At 40.0% G+C, this 15,995-nt stretch overlaps 2 protein-coding genes across 2 annotated transcripts in view; one reads left to right on the forward strand and one right to left on the reverse strand.

The window, feature by feature from the left end:
• LOC131891782 (uncharacterized) overlaps positions 1 to 15,995 on the reverse strand; it is a 56,346-nt gene that overhangs the window by 23,433 nt on the left and 16,918 nt on the right. The gene's annotated exons all lie outside the window — the stretch shown is intronic.
• Positions 571 to 15,995, forward strand: part of LOC131891781 (uncharacterized) — a 21,718-nt gene continuing 6,293 nt past the window's right edge. The window contains exons 1-2 of the mRNA XM_059241443.1: positions 571 to 924; positions 990 to 1,167. Coding sequence (XP_059097426.1) covers positions 585 to 924; positions 990 to 1,167 — 518 coding nt within the window. The 5' untranslated portion in view covers positions 571 to 584. The remainder of the gene's footprint in view (positions 925 to 989; positions 1,168 to 15,995) is intronic.

Raw genomic sequence — 15,995 nt, forward strand, 5'->3', positions numbered from 1 at the left:
TGGAAAAAAACGGTTCAACCTCTTGCTTAATTTCCCTGTTTTAAAAGGCCAAAATTAGTGGAGAAATCCACGTGACACTGATTTCATAAAAGCCTACTAGTAAGAAATTTTTTGTTGTGATACAATTTCGGCACATTTTGCTCAATCCTATCTAAAGGTCTTTGCAAATTTAAACTTCTTTATCTGATGGCTAAGGGTCGGGAAAAAAGCTATGGTTTCATCACAACAGTTTTGGTTTATGATTTATTTATGTACTTTTGGTATTATGGCAGTGCTGCTCAATAAAAATAGAATTCCATAAAATCAATATATTAAACCAGAAATCAATTCTATCCTTGCCTTTTGAATAAGAAAAGTAAATGCAACCATTAGAAATTTCGAAGTAATGCTCTATCCCAAAATGGCGGAGAGAGGTCAAAGTTTCATCTATGTGGTCTAAACCACCTGTCTTTCTGAGCCCTAATTCAGGTGCCAGAATTAAGTTATCTTAATGTTTGTCCTCTTTTGTCTCCGTTCAGAGTTTGGTATTTCAACATGCCTCATTGTGTCGTTTTTTATTCTAGTTGACTCAGGACAAGATAGACATGGCAATCAATGTTATTCTACACACCAAAGGATACACGCTATTTGAGTGTACCACCTACGTTCACACTTTGGAACTCAAGTACTGTACTCGGCGACCACAGAAGTTGGTGGATTTTGGAAACCTGGGACGGGGATTCGATTTTTGGAGCTGGATTTCAATCTTTGTGTGTCTTTCTCTTTTCTCCACAACTTTTGCCGTGATCTTTTACGTTTACAAGGCAAATATTGGACACAAACATATGTACAAAGATCCTGGTAACCCTGTCGATTTTTTCCTTTTGACCTTCACCGCCATCGTTGAGCCTGATCCCCTGGTCTGGTTTCCTTCTTGGTCGTCAGGTTCAAAGAAACCATTGTAGCTTGCTTTTGTCTTGATGATTACTAAAAATTTGTTCTAATTTCAGGAAGAATGCTGTTCCTTTTGTGGTCTGTTTTTGCATTCTTCATGACTGGTTTCTTCAACTCGAACTTGAGGAGCAATCTGATTGCCCCATCATTAGAACCCGCCATTGAAACTATGGAAGATTTTCTCAGTAGTGGCCGAGAACTTTTCGTACTGGACATGCTCGGATTTTTGCTCTTGTAGGTGTATGTTTATTAATTTCGTACAAAAGAGTCGAGGCTAATATCAAGTGCCACTAACATCAAAGTCCCCGTTCACCTTACAAATTATATACCTAAGGTATATTCAAGGTGTGGTCGACGAAGGTGCGAAGACGGCTGAGAGCCTCTTTGCTTCAGTTCGACAAATTAAACTTCTCCGGAAAATATCATAATTTATTTCTGCACTGTTTCTTTCTACATTTTTTCCTGGAGCTCTCATCAATACGGGTTGACATACCTACACAACGCCACAGTGTTAAAAATATCCCTAAATATTTTGACGGCAATACTCGAACACGTCTTGGCATTTTTGTACCTCAGGAAGTCATAGTAAACAACTTTGATCTGATTGTTTCATACAAAAAACTTACATGCCTAAAAACATTGTAAAACTATTTTCTATGAAAATTGGAAGCGCACCTAGTTAGCACTTGATTATGAGCAATAATATCATTTATTACACCACTTCTTACTTGCATGGGATTCAATGGTACAAATTTCATCGTGTTCAGCCCCAAAATGCTCCTATTATATTATAATTCAATATCCTAAAGAATTAATATTGATTTTCAGAAGCACAAAATGCAGGATTCTTTTTCTTTTTCTTGTATTGTCTCTTAATAGCTCAGAATGTATAATACCACTTAAGACACACTAACAGTGCACTTTTTGAAGTTGTGTTTGAAATTCATTACGAGCACACTTATTTGCGCATTCACCTGAAGTCTGAAGACAGGACCTACAACAGACAATGCTATAGATTTGGTCGTTCCTTGAATAATTTGTTGAAACTGATTAAAAAAGGTTCTTTGAGGCTTCGTTGATTTTTGTGAAATTTTCACAAGAGAGTCCTTTGGATGATTCTAAAATAAATTTTCAACAGTCGGCTTTTCAGGGTTTTAGATATGGTTGTATGACGTTGTGAGTTGACTTGAAATTTCACTTTTGTGATAGTTAAAATCGATATTAATTCTTTGGGAAATCGAATTGAAATGTAACCGGGACATTTGGGGGCTTAAAAATATGAAACTTTGACCATTAAGGCCCATGCGATTAAGTAGTGGTGAAATAGATGATACTATGACTCATAATCAAGTGGTAACTAAGTGTGCCCATAATTTACATTGAATATGTTTTTGAACATTTTAGTTCTTGTAATGTTTGAAGGCATTTAAGTTTTCTATGTAGACAACAACACAAAAAAGCAAGCATATCAAAGTTGTTCCCTCCGAGGCAGAAAAATGCCAAGTTGATTAAGTATTTTCTTTGAAAACTTGCTAAGGCTTTTTGAACACCATGCCTAGCAATGAACATGGGATCAAAAGATGACTTCTGTTTTATTTTGTAGAACTTTTCTTTCTTGACTTTTCGTCTTTGCATTGGTTGCAAGTGCGCCATGACCAGGAATACATGTTTCAGATTGTTGTCTCGTCAGAGACTTCTGGGTATGCCAGAGATTATTAGAGTTCTTGATTATCTGGAGAAGAAAGCTCTAAAATTTCCATTCCATGATAGGCTGGGGAAGATATGATAAAAGTGATTAACCAATTGTTATACTAAAGCTGAATTCAATTGAAATTAATCCTTTGCTAAGAAAAAACAGTCAGTTGAACATAGCTAAAACATATCAATTGGTTTCATCTTTTTTTTTCAAAGTCTCTCATGGTATGGAAATGTTTGAGCTTATTACTCTAGAAAATCATTTTTGTGGCCAAGCCGCGTTTTGAGGAGCAAGTTGTGCGTTGGTCATCAAATATGCTTGGTAGACAACAGATGTACATAAATAGTTTTTATTTTGTAAACAAAAGGCGTTTAGCCGCCGTATTTGTCTTCGCAAAATAAAACATTCGTTATTTCTTTCGAATTAAATATGTCCCTTAATGGTTTTCTTTTACCGTTTCAAGGCAAAAATCTGGCACGAAGTTCCAGCGATTTTTGGATTACGTGGATGACCATCCCTCGTCAATTTATTCGCTGAACGACGACCTAGATGCAATGACGGAAAAAATCATGGGCCAAGGAGCTGTTACCATTTGTCCAAAGGAGAATGAGATGATTAGCTATCTAACGGATCCGATCAACAACGGGTTACCCAATCGATATTTTTCCAAGGAGTCCTTATTCACCGGGTTTACGGCCAACAGATTTCGAAGATATTCTCCCTACGTGCCTCACATGAATGCACTGATTGAACGTTATGTGGCATCGGGCCTCAATCAAAAGGCCTTGTATGAGAAATTACCTTTGGTTGCTCTACCTGGGCAATTCAAACCAGATCAGAACAAAAACAAGATACGGATGAGCTTGAATATGATGTGGATGGCTCTCTTTATTTTGGCTGGAGGAATGATGTTGGGAATGGTAGCATTCGTAATGGAATTGGGCATGAAGTGGAACGAACGTTGTTAAACTGGAATAAGGAGCGAATCATTGATTGTAAACGAGACGATTCACGTTTGCTTATTTTCCTCATCACAAGAGCACCTACACATGTCGATTTTAAATCCTGAATGTAAACACTCAAATATAAAAAAACATTGGAAACCTGTTCACGGTTTACCAAGATGAAATCAACTTTTTTTTCACTTTAACATGAATGTTTTTGTGGGGTTTTTGTCAACACTTTAAACACTGATTTGGTGGTTGGTTACCCAAAAAAGAAATCCCCTTTTTGCAATGTATTTCCGTCAATTTCTCGGAGAATTGATGGGTTTTGTTATAGTAAAAGAGATCTTTCCCACATCATTGGCAAATTTCTATCAGATTTATGTGGAACTCGCCTTTGGTGTCGAACACCTAATGAACACAATCGAGAATTTCGCTTTGAATTTTCGTCGATAATTTGGGTTTGGTCGGACATTTAGAAAGATGCAGCTTTTCCAGAAATATGGAGGGATCAGTTTGAGATCGGGCTTATCGAGTAGGGTCTTATAAAATGCACTGGAAAATCCGGAGAGCCCTTCTGAGTCAAAGGCATTGGGCATTCAAGCGGGGAAACGAAAAGCCAGTTCTTGCCCGAGCTTTCATGTCGATATCTCGTGGATGTGACGAAGAGGATAAATTAGACGAGAACCCCATTGATGCATGTAAGTTAAGCTCGTTCGACTGTTCAAAATGAACTTTGCCTACTGAGAAATCACTCAAGTAGACGGCTGCCATGAATCATTATGATCTGTGATTTGACCGAATTAGTAACCCAGGGCACATAATATAATAAACAATGCGTTCATGGCATCATGTCACGAGTAGTTTATTTAGCAATCATCTGTGCCTCTTCTTCTCCATTTCGAATCGGCTCACAGATATTGGAATTACTGCAGGGCCCCTAGTGCTACAAATTTCGAACCTCTTGAAAAGCACCCTGAAATGTCATACGAGTATTCGATATAATCTTAGTTATTCGATGCCTAGAGGGATTTATAGATGCTACGGACAGATCCGCGAAAAAAATATGATTATCATAGTGAACCGCCATTTAATGAAATTATCATCGAATGATTATGACGACGATTAGAGGCGCCAATGAGTCGACAACAGCAAATATGCGAGCCAAAAATATGGTCCCAAGAGAGAGTGCCGTGTGCAAATGAAAAGTCAGAAGACTTCAATCGGGATTCCCCGAACCCACTACAACAATAGAATCGGCCTATCACGAATGTACCCCTTTTTACAAACCGGCGCCCCTACTAACCCGAAATTACGTAGTTTATATTAAGAGATTCCTCACTTGCTTGGAATGTAAAAGGAAGGCATACTAACAAGGAAAAGCCGGACATAACGAACAGTTAGTTGATCTTCGTACCTTCATCTAGCATCAGCTCCGGCTCAATCAATGTCCATTACATAGAAAGGTCTACTGTAAATATATTCATTAAGTTTTGGACATTCCAGCTTTGGTCATTTCGTCACTGGTCAATTCGGAGTCACTATCCGGAATCAACACATTATGATAATTCTTGTGATTGGAGATCCCATTTTAGTGACTGAACTTTGGGGGGTCCATTGCTTTAGAAACTTAGGCCCATATGCTTTGATGCGTAAGGTCTCTAACAACTGTATATGAGTAGTACACTAGCCTAGTCTAATGCACTATGAAAAAAAGTTTCGTACCACGAATAGCCATCTAGCGAGTTAGTGACGAATACGATGGCCTTTCTAGATGAATGAAAATAGTGCAAGTTAAATAGGTTTATAGATATCTGAAGTCATATCTGAACTTTGGACAACATACTCGTATCATGCCTTTTGTTGTAAGACAGTTTCATTGATGAGAAGTTACCAATGTGTTCAAGTATACAAACTTTATTGAACTTTTGTGGGCTTGAACTCCACTTGAGTGTTGAGTTAAGCCTGCATAAGTTTTTGGCAATGGGAAGTAAACTTGTTTCCTTTGGTTGAGAGTAACCTACACGAGTAGGGGTAATACGAATTCAAAATATTTCCATTCCAATGAATTGTGCTCCAGACTACGACTACCTAGCAGAAGAGCACGAGCATGAAAAGCGAACTCTGACGGGCGCAGCCTCCAAGATCAAAACAGCCAAATTTCATAACAATGGAAAATATTCAGAACCAGTTTACGCTGACAATGCGTGCTCTTATCCTGCTGACGACTGTTTTCAAAAGAAGTGTAAATGTCATGTGGAGTCTTGCTTTGATGGTTTTATTTTGACTTTTCGTTTGAATTTGGAGCAATTCAATAAATGCTTTCAGATATCAACGGAAAGTCCAAGCAAATCACCCAACTTCAGCTGGCTTTGTCAACAAACAAACATGAGGTTTGTCGTCAGATGAAAATGAATTTCAAGTGAGGCCATTTTGGATTTGTCAAAATTGGCCTGAGTGCCAAACACTCTAGATATTTGGCAATGCTTTTTTTAATGCATAAATTTATTCCTAAATCATGGTATACGCGTATCTGATGTTATCGGCGGCGCTACTTACTTTTATCTTATATCAACGCCGAGCTAAAGTCTTCTCTGTCAACCCTTCTTGTCCGACAACAAACCTGACACTCGCTTTGCTATGCCTTTCCATGGATATTGTATGGAAAATGGAATTCCGTAGGGATTGGATGGGTTATCATTCTACAAACAACATAAATCTACTGAACACTGTGTTATGGAAGCTACTCCTTCCTAACATGAGCCTGCCAGTTGCAGTATTCATTCTAATCCGGAGGCGAGTGTTTAAAACGCCCGTTTCTCTTACGTTAAGGCTAGACGTTGTCCAGAATAAGCATCTCCTTACCACTTTGGCGAGTACATTTTCATACTGGTTAACATCCAAGCCCCTGTCTCCGAGGTATGAGCTTTAAAAACATGCCTCAGGATACTGGCTCCAACAACCCTCACACACGCTAAGCACGTGATAAGACAGATGTCAATTTTGAGCCGACATTTATGTTCCAACCTAGTTATCAGAAAGTTCAATGAAAATACTTCGGCCTAACCTTATCTCTTAAAAAATGCACTATGTTTTTCTTTAATGGTGCTTCTTATGACGGCACAGTTTCTGTTATAACGCATCACATCAGGCTGCAACTAGTCATACATTTCTAGACACTGGATGTCGGACGACCGACCATTCGGTTGGCTAAATAGAACAATAAACCGGTTTCTGATCAATTCCCAGGAGACCACCCCTATGTACTTTTTTACGAACCAAGTGGTTGGTCGTGCGACATCCAGTGTCTAGAAATCTTAACTAATAGTATACCTCTAGCTCGTTTCCCCTACGCCCTCACAGTATATCTGCCACAATCTAGCATACGGATGATGCTACTTGTGAAAGAGCGAACTGAAATGTCAATTACAAATGAGAGGACGAACATTTCCCGAACGTCAAAGGAAACCTCAAATCCTAATACATAGTGCTTTAGAATATGCATATATATACACAACGCTCAGCTTAGAAAGGCTAAAATGCACATTTGCTTATAACCATAGTACAAATCTGCTGATTCCAAAATCTTCAGTTCTTAATACGTGGCAAGTTTGCATACCTCGTCTAATCTACGTACGTACAGGGCAACCAACTTTAAGAGGGACAGCGCACTTTTTTTATGCCTAATTCATATTCTTGAATCCTGCACCATGATACTGGCTTCGCATTTATCGAACATCTGTTCAACACCTTTGGCTTAATTGTAATTCTGTGTGATCAAAATCAGTCCCAGAACATTGATCCAAAAGAAGTAGAAATCGAACATCATTAAGCGGAGAACAGTTTCTGAAAATCTTGGGCAGAGTCTTAACAACCTCGAAATGAGCAAACAGCAAAGATGCTTTGCTATTGGATGAAATCGTTGAAGCATATTTATGTGATCTGGCCGGATGAGAAGATTTTTACAATATGAGTGGTTTCCAATGACCAAATTTTGGTTAAGAACCTGGAGAACATTCTGAGAACCAGAGGACGATATTTCGTCGCCAAAAACTAGCCTCTGTCATGGTTTAGGCTGTTGTGGCATCCAATGGCCTCAAACCGCCACTAATCTTCATACCTGATGTTGTGAATTTTAAAACATTATCAAAAGGGCCCCAAGCCACACGGCTAACGGGAATCATTTTTGACACCCTTCCTTTCCAGGCCTCAACGTCATGGACTTTTATATTGCGTCCATTCTTGAGAGGAAGCTCGGGGACAAATCGTCCTCCAATGTTGGTCCCCTCAAAAAAGCGTTATTGGCTGATTGGGCCGATCTCGATCCTGACATCATCCCTCCATCTTGCCATTCATTCAATGGAAGACATGATGCTGTAGTGAGAGTCAGAAGAGGTTATTGAGAATGTGCTTATGTTTGTTTATGAAATTTGAAGTTTGGTGCAACGCTGTAAGATTATTAGTTTCGCTGATATATATAATTAAAAATTGTCCAGTTTGTTTGTGGTCACCCTGTATATACGCGTTCTCGCCTTTCATAGTGTTGTAAACGAATTTGTGACATTTTTATCATTTGGTTCCCGCTATTTACCATCCTCAATTCGAGCTCATATGTCGATCTTAGAAGGGAAATGAAAAGGTTAGTTTTCGGGAATGGACCTGAATATGGGAAGTATAGGCGATGAATGACAGTTTCGCCCATGACATTAAATTACATAACAAACGTATATAAAACTGAGAACACGAATGACAGATTTCATACGAATTCATATTCAAGATGAGTAAACAAGATTGGATTGATATATATTTTGTTATATTCTTGTACTATTCAATCGTTTTTGCCGGCCAACAAGTTATTGCCTTGGAGGAAATTTTTGATCCCGTGAAAGCTGGGATTGCCAAATCCGTCCAATCTCGATTTGGTTGTCCTTTGGTGACAAATCGGGCTTTGGAACCTTCTATTCAGGATCAAGGATCAACAGGTCTGTTCAGCTTCGACGGACACCCTGCAAATCGTACAGAAAGATACCTCATGAGCATCCGGAGGTCTGAGGGATGTGTAACTGGGTTGGCTTTTGGGTCGAACCCTTTGGAGTTTGAGTTGGTGGCCAATCTCACGGAGCGCATTCTCAATTCGAAGTTGATCATCATGGGGGCATCTAAGGAGTTGATCAGTACAATCAAGCGACAAGTCATGGTTTTGGTAGGGGATCCCATCGCTCGGAACGTGAAGGTAAGTAAAAAGGAGGAAATGAATCTTATATCTTTTAAGGAACAATCTGTATGAATAAATATGTCCTTGGGTTGAGCATGACGATGCAGCACCAGGATGTGAGCAACAGTACTAATCAATTTGCCCCTGTCATTATAGCTTCATTTCCTTCAATAGGCTTCAATAGGCCCTTTCAAAATTAACAAAACAACTCAGCCCATAATTCTTCTGCATCTGAGATCACATGTTGAGATTTGAATTTTTCACATACTAAGAAATTGCAAAAAAAATATATGCAACAAAGAACAGACGTCTTCATATATGCCTTGAATTAATGCATTTGTGTGGAAGAACATTGTTGTGAGAAACAACAATAAATGCTTATTTGAAGGAAACTATATTCACGATCTCCTGACAGACAAATAATTTAGACTATTCATGGATTTCGAAATGTTTACAACGCTTCTAGTATTTTCTCCTTCTCTGTAATCTTGTAAAAATCGGAATAAGAAAGGAAGGAAAGCACAAGAATATTTAACTGACAGGGTCTGTAGGTCAAACTTGCTTGGGAGTCCACCTGTTTTGGCATTTAATTCAAGTTGAAAGTAATAGTGAGCGCAGCGTTACCTGACAAATTTGAACTGGAACATCGGATCAATGGACAATGACAATGAGGACAATATCTGCCTGAAATAGCACCTCTGATGGCTGTTTATGATTATACGATTGTGTCGTGGAGCGCATTGGAAATATTTATTTATCAAAAGTTGGAAACGATTGCAAAATGTACGAGAATGTCAACTTGTTTCATTAGAGCTAATGTAGTATCAATGTAGATGCTAGTTCGAATCAAAATCGAAAATTTTCTTTTTCTTGAAAAGTAGCCCGTTTTTTGTACGGTACATACAGAGTCGGTAATTTTTGGCGCAGAGCCAAGCTCTAGCTCTCGTATTTATTTTTGTCAGATGACGCCTCAAATGGTGGACGTGGCCTCTTTTGAAAAACTAAACTTGACCGGTTGTGATAGTGATGTGTGACATCTGTGAGATAATTCAAGCCCTCGAGCACTGGCTCCCAACCAACTGTAAAAACTTCCTTCCAATTATCCTCCTGTAATATCGCCCAGACCATTTCTTTTTCCAAGACAGAAGGGAAAAGCCAAACACGAGTATGAAGGATTGCTCCCTGGAGCACAAGAATCTCATCCCTTCTGCGCCATCTCTGGGCCTTATTTGAGAGTTTGACACCGAGATCATGCGCCTTGTGCCTGGATGTCTTTTGGTGTTAGACTTTTTCATGTAGTCTGTAGATGGCTTTTTACCACTTTGCAAGTAAAGATGCTTGAAAGATGCGGCTGAACAATCGATTTGTACAGAGTTAGCATCGTGATACTATCTCTGGACTTAAACGTACGATATATCCAACTACATGTTTGAAAAGCCTTACCAACTTTCAACTGGATATGCTCATCGAACTTTCCATTATCTTGAAGGACTACTCCTAAATCCTTCATGGATGAGACCTGCTCAATGTCCTTACCTTCATCATCTAATAGTAGAGTGTCTAATGGAAAATGGAATTTCATTCCATTCAGAGCCATGTTACTCGCAGCAACCCAGGAGTAGATTTGGTCTAAGACCTTTCTTTAACAGACAACCGGAGTTCTGACCATTCCTACCAACTACCAATTTTGTATCATCAGCATAGGAAGAGATACTACTTACATTACTACTACCAAGCTTCTGAAGCGGTGCAATGAAGATAATGAAAAGAAGAGGAACCAAAATGGAGCCCTGAGGGACACCTGACTTAACATCAGGTACGTCACTAAGGGATCCATCAACCTTAACTAATTGTTTACCACCACAAATGAAACTTCTTAGCCAATTGAGAACCTTGCCTTGGATCCCAATCTCATGGAGCCTGTTAACTAAACGTCCATGATCTACCTTGTCAAAGGCCTTGGCAAAGCCGAGATAAACAAACTACATTGACTGATTCATGGCTGTCCAGTCCCTCAATAACCTGCTCTATATGTTCAATCAGTTGGGTAACCGTGCTAAAATGTGCACAGAACCCATGGTGGCTCGGAGGAAGGACTTCATGAATATCAAGAAATTCAACAAGTTTGAACTTCATGATCTTCTCAAACACCTTCGCAATATTCGAAGTGAGAGAGATCGGCCTATAATTACTGGGGAGTGACTTATCTCTCCCTTTGAAAATTGGAACCACATGCGCTACCTTCAGAGAAGAGAGAAACTTGCCCTGGTCCAAGATGCAACGCATCAAGTACGAGAAAACAGGAGCAAGGAACAGGGATCATCTCATCAGAAACTGAGATGTCACCCCATCAGGGCCAGGGGAGCTCGAGAGTCTCAAGTCCCTCATGACCTCTAAAGATTTCTGATTTGTGACTACGAGATCATCGAAATGCTCAACTTGACAAGCCTTGCCAGTCCCAACAAACTCGTCAATAGGGCAATGGGCTGTTGCTCCTAAACTCAGTGGAGTTAAAAACACACTAGAGAACTGATCTCCAAGTATGTTGGCCATAGTCTCTGCATTGTCTATGGCTTTCCCATCGACCTCAAAAGGCCTTACAGGATGTTTGATCTTGCTCTTAGAGTTTGCATAAGAGAAAAACGCCTTTGGATTCGACTTCACCTCATGGACAACTATACTTTCTTTGTTCAACTGACCTGTCTCAATGGAGGCCTTTATTCTACATTGGATTAAATCCAACTTTCTTTGAAGGCTAGCCAAAACTATCGGATTCAAAGTGCTCTGGAGCCTTTTTGCTAATTTGCAACTCCTTTTAAACAATTGCTTCCTATACTTCGGAATTATAGAATGTGCCCCGCCCTGTGGAACACATTCAGAGATTGCTAGACTAGAACAGACGTCCTCAAAAACTAGAATCATTTTGTCTAAGGCTACATCTATGGACGATTCATTTTTCAGCATTGAAATGAGATCAAGCTCCCCTAACCTTTCTATAACCAACGGCCAATGTTCATCTTTGAACTTGAACTTAGCCAGACCGACCTTTTTGGCCGGTCTTACTCTAGAGCACGCCGGCTTTTGAGTAATGGTCGTCCCTATCTCGAGAACATGATGATCTGACAGATTACTAGGTGTCACATAGACATACTGGATCAGATCAGGGCCATTGGAAAAAAACAAGTCAAGAACGCTACTCGCTCTGGTGGCTACACCAACATGTTGAGAGAGATTGCGCAAGATCGCAAATTCCTCCAGCTTTTCGAACGACTGAGACGTCGATTTCGAAATGGGGAATATACCCATCCGGACTAGCCTCCCACTCTACAACGCCAGCCGGAAAATTGAAGTCCCTTACAAAGAAAACCTTTGAGCAAACTGACTGGTCCAACTCATTGCCTATGAATTTGAGAGCTGACAAGAACGAGCTTACTGAACAAGAGGGGGGCCTATATATTGTCACAATGGACAGATCAAGACCTTGAAGATGACAAACTAAGACCTCTACTTCTCCATTAGACATTTTTACATGACTAGTGTGCAGGTCATTTCTAACATATAGACATACGCCCCCATGCGGAAAAATGGGATTGTCAGGGCGTACTCTATCACATCGAACTAAATTGAAACCAACCATGGCCAGCTCTTCATCTAAGACTCCTGGTCGAAGCCAGGTTTCTGTCATGGAAATGAACGAGACCTGCCTATCTAAAGCTAGTTCCTCAAGAACCTTGATCTTTGTGCTATCTTTTTTGGAAATAAGACAATGCACATTCAAATAAAGCCCTTTTATGGGCAGATAGCCCTTCGATGGACTAGAGCTATCAAATCTTTGACTAGGCTCTCTAACCTTAAAAAATCCTGTTTTTGGACAAAACTAACCTTAGGTGGAGGATAAGAGAACCTTTGAGGAGAGGGTAAAAGGGGAGAAGAAGAGGAAGAAGGAACTCTGGCCGCCACCTGAGCATACGATCTAAAAGATGCGTGGGGCTCATGGCGACCAGAGGGGGGCTTAGGGCTACAAAGTTTGGGCAGAAGAGAGGTTACAGGAATTGAGGGTGAGGTTGTAGGAGAGGGAGGGGAACAAGGGGAGGGAAATAGGGAAGGAGAGAGGAAAGGGGTGGGGTAAGTCTGTTGAGAGACTTGACAATGAGGTTGAGACAACTGCTGTCTCTTCCTCCTAGTGCCCCTGAGATGGGCCTTTGTGCATTTGAAATTGAGGCATACCTTGTGCCTCAAAGATCTCATGCTCATAAATGGGTGGAAAAAGCTACACCCCTGTTTGGAACAGCCCTTCTCATTGAATTTGAGAAGGCCAAACTCTCTAAGTTTGGGACACCATTCTGGATGAGCCAGTCTATACCCTTTGCCTGCCTTTTTGCATCTCTGTCGTTTATGGACATCGCAAATTTCCAGAACATTCTCTACTATGCTCTCTTTGACCTCTATGACCTCTTTGACTACTAGGGGCGTTTGAATCAAATCAAGAGTGTCAGTGCCTGTGTCTCTTTTGCCTACACTTGACTGGTTCATCCCACAGTCAAGTAGTGGCCGGGTGTGACCAACCCAAGCTATTAAAGCTTCCATTATTGATAGAGGACGGAGTTTTCCCATCCAAAACCAGCTCAAGACGGTTCCAAGCCCCTTCAGAAAGTCCCTTCAAAAAAACTTCCATTGTTATTGAAAGCAAGGCTATTTGAGGGATCCTAATTGAAAATACTGGAAACCTGAACAAAGAATATAGCGAAATAATCTGGAAACTTCCTTCAGTTTCAAAAGAAAAACCGTTAGAAATGAGCGAGAGGAAAGCAAAAGATGGAAAAGTAGAAGAACAAGAACAAGAAGAAGAAGAAGACAGAGCCAAGAGAGCCAAAGAGAGAAACCAGCGCGTGTGAATGAGAACCAGCTGTAGAGCAGGTAAACAACGCACGTGCTAGNTGTGAATGAGAACCAGCTGTAGAGCAGGTAAACAACACACGTGCTAGGTGGAAACCAAGGAGGAACGTACTTCCTGGGGACAGACAAGAAGAAGAGAATAGGTGATTTCGCTAGGTTGGGGCTACCAACAGAGAAGAAGAGATAAGAGTCGGTCGACTATGATGATCTTCTCTTGGCTGACCAGCTAGCTAGCCTCAGCCAACATACACCAACTCGACTACAGGAACAAGCTAACAACAATGGAATCGAATCGAACAAAAGAAGGTTCTAGAACCCAATTTTGTATTGGAAATAGGAAACTAAACTGATTGTAAACAACAAGAAAAATCAACTACATTTACAAGTACATGAAATGAACAAACCAAACAATAAAAACAAAGTGATCTACTCCTTACGCCAGAAATACATGAAATAACCTAGAATTGGGATAAAAAATATTGATAGACAAAAAAAGTGAAATACGTGATGAACATAAAAATAAAAGATATAAGACTAAACTACTAGAGATAGGAAGAAATGAAAGCTAAAGAACAAAAGTGTCTTACCTTAAGCAGCCACGCGACCACTTACACAACACGACACACTCAGACCGTCCGTTTGAAAAGATCAGGAACAACAAAATGTTGCGACTGCTCTCTACAAAAGACGGGACTGAACTGAACATTTTGATAACCGTTTTCCGTATTCTAGCAACTCTGTTTGGACTCCAAAGCTTGAATACTCTCAGTGGAGTCAGGTTGTAATTGAGTAGAGGTTTTGTTGAACTAAAATTAACCGGCTTGATTAATTGAACAAAGAATTGTGCAATTGATGTGTAAAAGAGCCAATAATCATCCCTGATAACAGGGGTCTCATATTCATAACTCCCACCTTTTGCCGCCATTTTTCTCAAGAAGTAGAGCTTACTTCCCTAAATTTACTCTTTTCACCTTCAACGAACCGATCACGAGTCATGAAGCTCCAAAGAGGCGGCAAACTGAAATGGACTTGGTCATGCAAAAGGGATCATTTTCGTTCTGCTATGATTAGCATCGTCTAATTTGGCGTTTTGCGATGTTAACTAATTCATTGGATTTTCAATATATGTCTGATAACCGACCGCTTGGTTGGCCAAAGAGAACAATAAACCGATTTGCAAGCACTTCCCACGACACCATCCATTGCTCCGTTTAGCCAACGGAATGGTCGGTCGCCCGACGTCCAGTATCTAGAAACCTATCCTTTGGTAAACGCTTCTTTTTGGTAAAGATATTTTCCAATCTGATCATTCGTAGATGTTTGAAATGTCATATCTTTTGTTGGCTGCTCATGTGCTGATGACCCATTCAGTGACTCATTTTTGTTCAGCCCGAGTGAAGGAGGATATGTTCCCTAGTTTGAAAATTTGAATGTAATTGTAATCAAATGTCATGACATGCTTGCTTCCTCAAGGTCAACATTTATTGCGGCCGACGGACCGGAGCATACTGGGTTAAAAACGTGAACATTTGGACGCCAGGTGGCGGTTTTAAACAGGATTTAGTCTGGGACCAATACTGCAGACATATTTTACACGGCCAGAAGTTTATCGTTGGACATACTGGAATAAGCCCAATGGTTATTTTGCCCAATAAACCGGGGGATGAAATCAGAGGCGTGGAAGTCAACGCAGTCAAAATTTTGGCTGAAAAGTACAACCTGGACCTGCATTATACTTACGGTGAAATGGAAGGAGTAGGCGTGGACCTGACTAAGTCAACCGGTGTTTTGGGACAGGTGAATATCTACCAAGTGCTAAAAACGGTTCAATCTCTAGCTTAATTTCCCCTTTTTTAAATGGCCAAAATTAGTGGAGAAATCCATGTGACACTGATTTCATAAAAGCCTGCAAGTAACTTAATTTTATTGTGATACAATTTTGCCTTCTCCCACAACATTTTGCCACATTTTGCTCGATCCTATCTAAAGGTCTTTGCAAATTTAAATTTCGTTATCTGATGGCCAAGGGTCGGGAAAAAAGCTATGATATCATCAAAATAGTTTGGGTTTAAGTTTTATTTATGTACTTTTGGTATTGTGGTGGAGCTCCTCAGTAAAAATAGAATTTCATGAACTCAATACATTAGACCAGAAATCATTTCTAACCTTGCCTTTTGAATAAGAAAATGAAATGCAACCCACGGTGTTCAAAAAGCCCTATCAAGTTTCCAGAGAAATTCCCAAACACAAATTGGCATTTTTCTACCTCAAGAAGTCATAGGGAACAACTTTAATTTTATTGTTTTATGGA

This window comes from Tigriopus californicus, chromosome 12, assembly GCF_007210705.1.
Source record: "Tigriopus californicus strain San Diego chromosome 12, Tcal_SD_v2.1, whole genome shotgun sequence".
NCBI classification, from domain to species: domain Eukaryota; kingdom Metazoa; phylum Arthropoda; class Copepoda; order Harpacticoida; family Harpacticidae; genus Tigriopus; species Tigriopus californicus.